Raw genomic sequence first — 10,061 nt, forward strand, 5'->3', positions numbered from 1 at the left:
CAGGCTGTTGTATGCGACATGTTGAAGACTTGCCAGCAATAAGAAAGAGATTAGGCACGACTTGTTTTTCCAAACCCTGTTACTGATTTGCTTGTTTATCTGAATTCCTTCTCCCTTGCCGGAAACTTATTGTTACTCACCCAAAACCCCTTGTTCTGTTAATTGCTTTACTGCTTGCTGTATTGACTATAAAATAAACTTCTGGGACTGAAGCCGGGGTTCGACTCCTCAGAGTGACCCTCCTGGCCCCACTTCTCTGTAAGAGTTGTGGCATTGGTTACTGTCTTCGCCGTCCCGACAATTAGTCGCCGCTGCGACATCAGGCTGCATGGACTTTAGTATCACACTGCCATCAACGGAGACTGAACATGGAGGACAGAGGTAGCATCACAGTGTCTTTGACCATAACCTTAAGTCTATGATTGGACAAATTACTATAAAGCAACCCACTTGTGATATTTCTGTTACAGCAACACTAAGAAACTATGACACATGTATTCAAGAATAATAATAATATGCTAATAAGGAGCCCTGGTGGCACAGTGGTTAAGTGCTGGGCTGCTAACTGAAAGGTCAGCGGTTCAAACCCACCAGCTGCTCTGTGGAAGAAAGATGTGGCAATCTGCTTCTGTAAAGATTACAGCTTTGGAAACCCTACGGGGCAGTTCTACTCTGTCACATGGGGTCACTATGAGTCAGAATCAACTTGACAGCGAGTTATTAAAGGAAGTTAGGAAAATAAGAGCATTTGTAAGGAGTACTCAGAGGGAATGTGAATGTGAATTTGCATCAAAGTTTAAGAAAATAAATGATTTAAAATAGCATAGTGGATATAATGCATTGAAAACTGGAAAGTATCTGAAAATAAATGATTTAAAATAGCATAGTGGATATAATGCATTGAAAACTGGAAAGTATCTACGAATATAAAATATTGGTATTGGTCCTATAATCTCTAAAACGGAAGGACTTCTTTTTATTTTTACATGTATTAATAGTATGGAAGCTGAAAGAAGGGTGAAACCTGAATTGTGAGAACACATACAACTCAACATGGGAAGTTTTAATTTTTTTTTTTTTGCACAACAAAACCCAAAGTGTTCTTGAGTATATTTTTCCTCTGAAATATCTTAGATATTAAATTTTTATTGTTAAATTTGTGAGAGGTGGTACATTATGTAATTTTCTTCATATCACCTACTTTCCTCTTCTTTGTGTTGTGTCAAATTTATCATAGCTGCTTAGTTCGGAGAACCTATCAAAACTGAATCATTGTCTGCTTGGTTAAATGACAGATGTCAGGTTGGCTACCAGTCATTATCTACCTTTGTGACAGAAGTGATTTTCACTACATCTTCTTCTGAAACTAAGTTTTGCAGCCTGTACAAAGTACTATTTTTAAAGCTTTTTGGGTGATATGTTGTACACTGTATAAGTAAAGAATGTCCTGATATTTAGCCAGATTTTTAAATCTGGAATTTTACTTTTTATTCATTCATTTAATCATAAATTTTCTTAGTAAAATATTATTTTGAATCACATTTATGTATTATAATATAAGTATTATACTCAATCCTCTTCCTTTAAAACCCTACTCATGAATTTCATACTTTTGAGTTGAACTATTTCCTGGAAATAACCTTTCCAATCCTTTTATTCACCTGGATGAATTACGTTTAATGCTTATTGTCAATGAATTAAAATATTCTTCTAATATCAACATAAAAGTAATAATCATGAAAAGCAAAAACAACAACAATATCAACAGGATAGAAGTAGGCATTTGTTTTCTAAATTTTAAGAAAATACACCCATGATTGCCCTATTTTTTACCCAATTACAGGAAATAATGGATAACTTTTTAAAATGTTATGCTATTATTCATTTAATAAATCATCCATTTCACTTTTATGGAAATACATGGTATAGAAGAACAAGTTAAATGACATCATGATGAAACAGACAAATCTAGAATGTAGGTAGCACATACTACAAGACAACTGGCTTGGATGCGTCAAAAAAATTAGTATCATAAAAAAAGATGAGGGACTCTTCTAGAGTAAATAGACACAACACTCAAATAAAATTATGAACCTTGATTGAATTCTAGTTTAATAAAACAGTTTCTAAGACATTCCTTATAACAAGAAAGTAAGTTGTCTTAGTTATCTAGTATCTTAGTTATAACAGAAATACCACAAGTTGATGGCTTTAACAAATGGAAATTTATTTCCTCACAGTTTAGAAGGCTAGAAGTCTGAATTCAGGGCACTAGGTCTAGGGAAGGCTTTCTCTCTGTCAGCTCTGAAGGAAGGTCTTTGTCTCTTCTGAGCTTCTGCCCCTGGGCAATCTTCATGTGCTTGGCATCTTTCTGCTCGCTAGCTTACTTGTTTAATCTCTTTTATATCAGAAAAGAAATTGACTCAAGATATACCCTAATCCTACCTTATTAACATAACGTACATAACCTAATCCTACCTCATTAATGTAACGAATACAACCTATTCACAAATGGGATTATAACCACAGGCAGAGGTTAGGAATTAAAATACATATTTTTGGGGGACACAAGTCAATCCATAATATAAATGCATTTTAAAAAGTATTCAAGAGTGAATGTGAATTTTTATCAAAGTTAAATGAAGCTTACCCCTCTGTTCATTGTATAGTTATTTTAACTTTTCTATATATTTGAAAATTTTCATAATACAAGTATATTTTTAAACACAAAAATAGAGAATTAAAATGCCTAACAGCTTCAACATATATACTTTGTTTGGAACCTGATTTAATGAACCAACTCCAGAAAGACATTTTTAAAGATAATTGGTGAAATTTGAATATTTGATGAACATATTATATCATGACGTTATTAATTTTGAGAGTTGCGATAATTGAATTGAGGTTATGTTAAAAATGATCTTAACTATTATAAAGGAATATAAATAAAAATATTGACACATTCACAAGAAATTATCCAGCTGCGCTTGAAGATTTTCACGGGGCTCAAACTCATCAAAACTCATGGAAATGTGACGTGAGAGCAGGGCAAGAGCAAATACAAGAGTAAGGGGAATATTCCAGCGTCTCTGAGATGGGCGCACATGTCCGAACTCCGATTAAAAACTGGAAACTGCCTAGTCAAAGCCTTCTTTATACCTCATCCTAGGATTGAGGTCACTCCTTTCCACTTTCGGAAATTAATTTTTTTCCAGTTTCAAAACAGCCCATTGGTTCTATGAGGAAATTCGTCCATGCTTACCCTGTGGTTATGGATGTAAAGAAAAATCTTTCGAAATGCAAATGATTTTGGTACTTTGAGAGACGCTTCTTGAAAACATGAAGTTTATTGCTATTGACATGGAATAAAGGATTGGGATTTTCTTAACCTTTAGGAGAAAATAAATACTCGGGAAAGACGCAGGGTGGCGCTGCAGCCTTAGAAGCAGACGCCGTAAGCAGACACCGTTTTAGCCAGAGATACTCCGCCAAAGAAGCAAGCTGGAAGAGGAGACTTTCCAAGGCGGTTGCTCCGGAAGATAGGGGCTCTAGAATTGTCCACCCCTCCCACTATCTGCAAAATTGCTGGGAGTCGGATTCACCGTCAATGCGAGTCTGAGCTGGGTCAGGTTTTCGGGGAGACCAGAAGGCTATGGAGGCCGGAAAGGAAAAGGAGCGCGTTCTGAAACAAAGGCAAGTCCTGCTATTCTTTGTTTTGCTGGGCATAGCTCAGGCTGGTTTCCAGCCTAGGCACTATTCGGTAGCCGAGGAAATGGAGAGAGGCTCCTTTGTGGCTAATTTGTTAAAAGACCTGGGGCTGAAGATAGGTGAGCTAGCTGCGCGGGGCCCCCGGGTCGTTTCCAAAGGGAAAAAATTGAATTTGCAGGTCGATAGGCAGACCGGAGATTTGTTGTTAAATGAGAAATTGGACCGCGAGGAGCTGTGCGGCCCTACGGAGCCCTGTGTACTGCCCTTCCAGGTGTTACTGGAAAATCCTTTGCAGATTTTCCAGGCCGAACTACGGGTTAGGGACATAAATGATCATTCTCCGGTTTTTCTGGACAAGGAAATGATTTTGAAAATTTCAGAAAGTATCACTCCCAGAACTACTTTCCTAATAGAATGTGCCCAGGACTTAGACGTAGGAAACAACAGTCTACAAAATTACACAATAAGCCCCAATATCCACTTCCATCTTAAATTACAAGATAGTTCTAATGGCATATTACCACAGCTGGTGCTGGACAAAGCTCTGGATCGCGAAGAACAGCCTGAGATCAGGTTAACACTCACAGCGGTAGATGGTGGGACTCCACCCAGGTCTGGCTCCGCCCTGATCCTCGTTGAAGTCGTGGACATCAACGACAATGCCCCTGAGTTTGCAAAGCTACTCTATGAAGTACAAATCTCAGAGAACAGCCCCATTGGGTCGCAGGTTGCTACTGTCTCTGCTAGGGATTTAGACATTGGAACTTACGGAGAAATATCTTACACATTTTTCCAAGCCTCTGAAGACATTCGCAACACTTTTCGAATAAATACACAATCTGGAGAACTTCTTTTAACACAGAAACTGGATTTCGAATCCGTTCAGACTTACACAGTAAATGTTCAGGCAACAGATGGTGGGGGGCTTTCTGGAAGTTGTGTGGTGTTTGTCCAAGTGATGGATTTGAATGACAACCCTCCGGAACTAACCATATCTACACTTACCAACCATATCCCAGAAAATCTGCAGGAGACCATAGTTGCTGTATTCAGTGTTTCAGATCCTGACTCGGGAGACAACGGAAGAATGGTTTGCTTCATCCAAGAAGATCTTCCTTTCTTTCTGAAACCCTCTGTTGAGAATTTTTACACTCTTGTGATAAACACAGCGCTGGACCGAGAGACCAGATCCGAGTATAACGTCACCATCACCGTCACAGACTTGGGATCCCCCAGGTTGAAAACCGACCACAACATAACTATTTGGGTCTCAGATGTCAATGACAATGCTCCAACTTTCACTCAAAACTTTCACACCCTGTTCATCCGTGAAAACAACAGCCCTGCCCTGCACATGGGCAGCGTCAGCGCCACAGACAGAGACTCAGGCACCAACGCCCAAATCACCTACTCGCTTTTGCCGCCCCAGGACCCGCACCTCCCCCTCGACTCCAACTTGGGAAAGTCATATAATTTTTATTGCCCCAGAAGTATAATAACAGCTACTTTAATAGCTTACCTTGGTCTCTATCAACGCGGACAACGGGCACCTGTTCGCTCTCAGGTCGCTGGATTACGAGGCCCTGCGAGCCTTCGAGTTCCGCGTGGGCGCCACAGACGCAGGCTCCCCGGCGCTGAGCAGCGAGGCGCTGGTGCGCGTGGTGGTCGTGGACGAAAACGACAACTCGCCCTTCGTGCTGTACCCGCTGCAGAACGGCTCTGCGCCCTGCACAGAACTGGTGCCCAGGGCAGCCGAGGCGGGCTACCTGGTGACCAAGGTGGTGGCGGTGGACGGCGACTCGGGCCAGAACGCCTGGCTGTCCTACCAGCTGCTCAAGGCCACGGAGCCCGGGCTGTTCAGCGTGTGGGCGCACAATGGCGAGGTGCACACCGCCAGGTTGCTGAGCGAGCGCGACGCTGCCAAGCACAGACTCATAGTGCTGGTCAAGGACAATGGCGAGCCTCCGCTATCAGCCACCGTCACGCTTCACGTGCTCCTTGTGGACGGCTTCTCGCAGCTCTACCTGCCGCTCCCAGAGATGGCCCCGGACGAGGCCCAGGCCGACTTGCTCACGGTCTACTTGGTCATTGCGTTGGCATCGGTCTCATCGCTCTTCCTGTTCTCCTTGGTCCTGTTCGTCGCGGTGCGACTGTGCGGGAGGAACAGGGCCGCCTTGGTAGGTCGCTGCCCGCTGCCCGAGGGCCACTTTCCCGGTCACTTGGTGGACGTGAGCGGCACTGGGACCCTGTCTCAGAGCTACCAGTATGAGGTTTGTCTGACCGGAGGTTCAGGGACCAGTGAGTTCAAGTTTCTGAAGCCGATTATCCCCAACTTCCTTTCTCAGGGTGCTGACAGGGTTAGTGAGACAAATACTAGCTTCAGGAATAGCTTTGAATTCAGTTAAATATTAATGAAGGATAGTTATGAATCGGAATGGACTCGACGGCAACGTGTTTGCTTTGTTTTGTTTTGTTTACTAGGGAGACCCTAAGGTGTCCCTGAGTAGCGGAAATGGTTAAGCTCTCGATTAATCCCTGGACCACTAACCGAAAGGTTAGTGATTCCATCCATAGGCACCAAAGAAGAAAGAACTGGTGATCTACTTGGGAAAGTTCACACCCTTGAAACACTATGAAGAGCAGTTCTACTCTGCAATGCATGGGGTCTGGTTTGTTTTAACTGTTTTACTAAGACTGGGTTCAGTTAGTTTGTGGAAAGTTTTTTTTTTTTTTAACTGCTTTGCCCATTCAGGATGTCTCCTTTTTATTTGAAATGTAACTATCGTATTCCAATTCTGAGCATGGTACTATTGTTTCTAATGTGTTGCTTCAGGGTGTGAAAAAATACATGTCAGTAGAGTGGATTCCGATTCACAGCGACCCTATAGGACAGAGTAGAACTGCCCTACGGGGTTTCCAAGGCTGAAGCAGACTGCCACATCCTTCCCACGTGAACCGGCTAGAGGGTTTGAACCACCAAGCACTTTACCACTGTGCCACCAGGGCTTCCTTTTCAGGATTTAAAAAAAAAAATCTGTTGCCGTGGAGTCGATTCTGACTCATAGCGACCTCATAGGACAGAGTAGAACTGCCCCATAGAGTTTCCAAGGAGCAGCTGGGGGATTTGAACTGCCAAACTTTTGGTTAGCAGCTGAGCTGTGCCACCAGGGCTCCTTTTCAGGTTATAGTGACTGTAAATTTTTTTGTGTGTGTTTGTTCTAATTGCTAATTAGTCTCACTGTTACTTAATTACATTTAAAGTGTGAAAGTAAAATTTCTATTTTCATAAATCTTTAATTTTTAAAGTTAGAGCACCCTTTTCCAAACTCATCTTCCAAATATCCTTTATATTTTTAATATTTGCTTTTACTTGATGGGCAAATTTTTTTCCATTCCAGAATATTTGAGTTTGTGTATACCATCTAAAGGAGCCCTGTGGCGCAATGGTGAAGCTCTCTGCTGCTAATGGAAAGGCTGACAGTTGGAACCCACTGGCTGCTCCATGGCAGAAAAGACCTGGCAGTCTGCTCCAGTAAAGATTACAGCCTAGGAAACCCTATAGGGCAGTTCTATTCAGTCATATAGGGTCTCTATGAGTTGGAATCGACTTGAAGGCAGACAACAGCTATCCTCTTGTTGTTAGGTGCCATGGAGTTCCAACTAATATCGACCCTATGTACAACAGAACGAAACACTTCTCAGTCCTGCGCTATCCTCACAATCACTATGCGTGAGCCCATTGTTGCAGCCACTGTGTCAAATCCATCTCATTGAGGGTCTTCCTTTATTTTGCTGTCCCTCCACTTTACCAAGCATGATGACCTTCTCCAGGGACTGTCCCTCTTGATAACATGTCCAAAGTATGTGAGATGAAGTCTTGATTCTAAGGAGCATTCTGGTATAAAATTATGACTCTTTAGAGATTGTGAGAACTGCAACTGTTGGTTTCCACAAACCATTCACATTGTAAGTGCTCAATAAGTATCTGTATCAAAATCACTAATACTCTAAATGTAGTTAAATAGCACATATCCAGTGATTTTCAAAGACATTCTAATTCTTCATACTATTTCAAATGGTTTTTAAAACAAACCCTCTGCTTATTTCAATCTCTTCTTAAAATATGTTTTAATTATTAAAAATCTTCTACTAGACAAATGGAAACAGAACGAAATATTGAGAATGCTGGCACATTGCGAACATTGTAACCAATGTCACAGAACAATTTGTACAAAAATGGTTAAATGGGAACCTAATTTGCTGTGTAAACTTTTACCTAAAACACAATAAAATTTTAAAAAGTCTTCTGCTAATTCTTAGCACTTCACTAAAATCCAAAAGATTTGAGGAGAATATGTCTTTTTTCTCGATTAACTTTGGAGACTTCAAACAGAGCTTGGCATTGCATTTTTCAAAAAATTTTGAAGAATTTAGTATTTAATTAGAAACAAGCTTGTGGGAAAAAAATGTATTTAGATCCACTCATTCTATTTTTTGCAGTGACTGACTACTTTTGCTATTCCCCTTTCAGCTCTCTAAACTTTTTGATGCTTTTCTTAGGTGCTTGAGGTATGTTTCTCAATGATTCTCCATTTTTTGTGGCATGATTAGCACAGTCGCCAGGACATTGTAAGCACTTAATAAAATTTTTGAATGACTGAAAGAAAAAAGTGTCTTTATTTTACCTGTGGTATATTGATACTTCAATACAATGAAATACTTAAAGGACAAAATTTGTCTGGGATCATATGCTCTCTGATGTACAAGGAATTATGTAATTTTTTGTTATTAAGTGAACTAGTCTCTTTTTCAAACATTAAGCAGTTATCAGTCCCTAGTATTTCTTCAATATATTTTTCTTTTTTTCTCTTCCTGTTTAATTTGAGTCTTCTCTTCTATCCACTGGCTTAAGGAATACATGTGGGGAAACGGTGGTTTTCAATTTTGTAATTTAAATCTCCTTCTACAGTTCCCTAAATGATTCATCAAACTTTCTTCATTTCTAACAGTTTAATTTCTGAATAATACATTAAGACAAAGTTTTAATTGTTAATTTTTTTCAGCCTATCTTAAAATTTTCTATCATTTTTACATATATTTGAATGAGCTATACTATTAACATTAAAATATGAATTTTGAAGGTCGTTTTCAGATTAGTAGAGATGTACAGCACTATGTAGGTATCAAAAGTCTCTAATCAACCAACTTGGGAAAGTCATATAATTTTTATTGCCCCAGAAGTATAATAACAGCTACTTTAATAGCTTACCATTATGATCAGATAAGATAATATGAAGATATGGGAACTATAATTGTTTTATTTTTAGTATTGCTAATATTAAAAGTAAACCCAATATATGAGCCTGTGTACTACATTTCTGATAACTGTGTGGAAATACAAAAAGAAGCTAGATTGAACACATGCCATTTGCATTGTTTCACTTCTCTGCTTAAAACCTTGTGATAGCTTCCTTTTTTTTCTTAGAATAAAGTCCAAACACCCATTATTTGGCCCCGGTTTACCTCTTCAGCTTCCTCTTCTCAATCACTCTTGAAGTACTAAGTGTGGGTACACTCTCCTTCCTTTATTATCTAGCAGAGCTGTTTTACTGTCCTAGGCCTTTGAACATCAGCTTCTTATATATGAAATTTTCTTCCCATTCAACAGCCTTAGCCTGAAAAAATTCTTCTCATCCTTCATGCTCCAGATTAAATGGCACACCCTTGAGGTAACTTTCTCAGACCCACAGATTAAACGAGATCCCCCTATTGCAACTTTTCCATATACAGTATATTTCTATATAGCACTTTCCACGCTGTTCGTTTGAACATCTGTTTAAAGTCTGTAAGCCTCATTAGACGGAAAATCAAATAAAATGTATGGACATTGTCTGTCTTGTTACAACTATATGCCTAACTTCTACTACACACTCAATAAATACCTGTGGAAATAATACAGATGAAACCAATAACTGTAAATTTTACTGTGAAATAAGGATAGGAGAAAGCACTGCAAGTGTTCCTTGAGGGGATGTGAAAAGGTGGAAGGAACTAGGCATTTGTGGCCATCTGGATATACCCCTGAATTCAAATATAATTTTTTATCAGCTTGCATGAGGTCAACTTTTCATAGCATTTTTCTGAGGTTAAAGGCAACTCATGCACATTTTAGAAAATTCGGGAAAAAAGATAAACACATAGGAGAGTGAAGCATGTCATCATTTAGAGCAAAATATTTTCTTATTTATGTGTGATAATTACAGACGTGTGGGGGGAGCAATACTAGCAGGTATACACTTCCACATAATCATATAAATGAGGACTGTACTAGAGGCAATCACTTCTTCTAGCTA

The 10,061-nt window shown here is 39.7% G+C and overlaps 1 protein-coding gene across 2 annotated transcripts; it reads left to right on the top strand.

Moving 5' to 3' along the window:
- The first annotated feature begins 999 nt into the window (after positions 1 to 999).
- LOC101351250 (protocadherin beta-2) lies at positions 1,000 to 6,113 on the top strand. 2 transcript variants are annotated; one of them, XM_012556873.1, is made up of 3 exons: positions 1,000 to 1,017; positions 3,677 to 5,159; positions 5,227 to 6,113. In XM_012556873.1, exons 1-3 carry the CDS (start codon positions 1,000 to 1,002, stop codon positions 6,111 to 6,113), a joined length of 2,388 nt encoding a protein of 795 aa, XP_012412327.1. The 2 variants fall into 2 exon arrangements, with proteins under 2 accessions (XP_012412327.1, XP_004381157.1); XM_004381100.1 differs by lacking the exon at positions 1,000 to 1,017 and having other exon boundaries at positions 3,653 to 5,159.
- Positions 6,114 to 10,061: the final 3,948 nt, after the last annotated feature.

Source organism: Trichechus manatus, unplaced genomic scaffold (assembly GCF_000243295.1).
Source record: "Trichechus manatus latirostris isolate Lorelei unplaced genomic scaffold, TriManLat1.0 scaffold00080, whole genome shotgun sequence".
Taxonomy (NCBI): domain Eukaryota; kingdom Metazoa; phylum Chordata; class Mammalia; order Sirenia; family Trichechidae; genus Trichechus; species Trichechus manatus.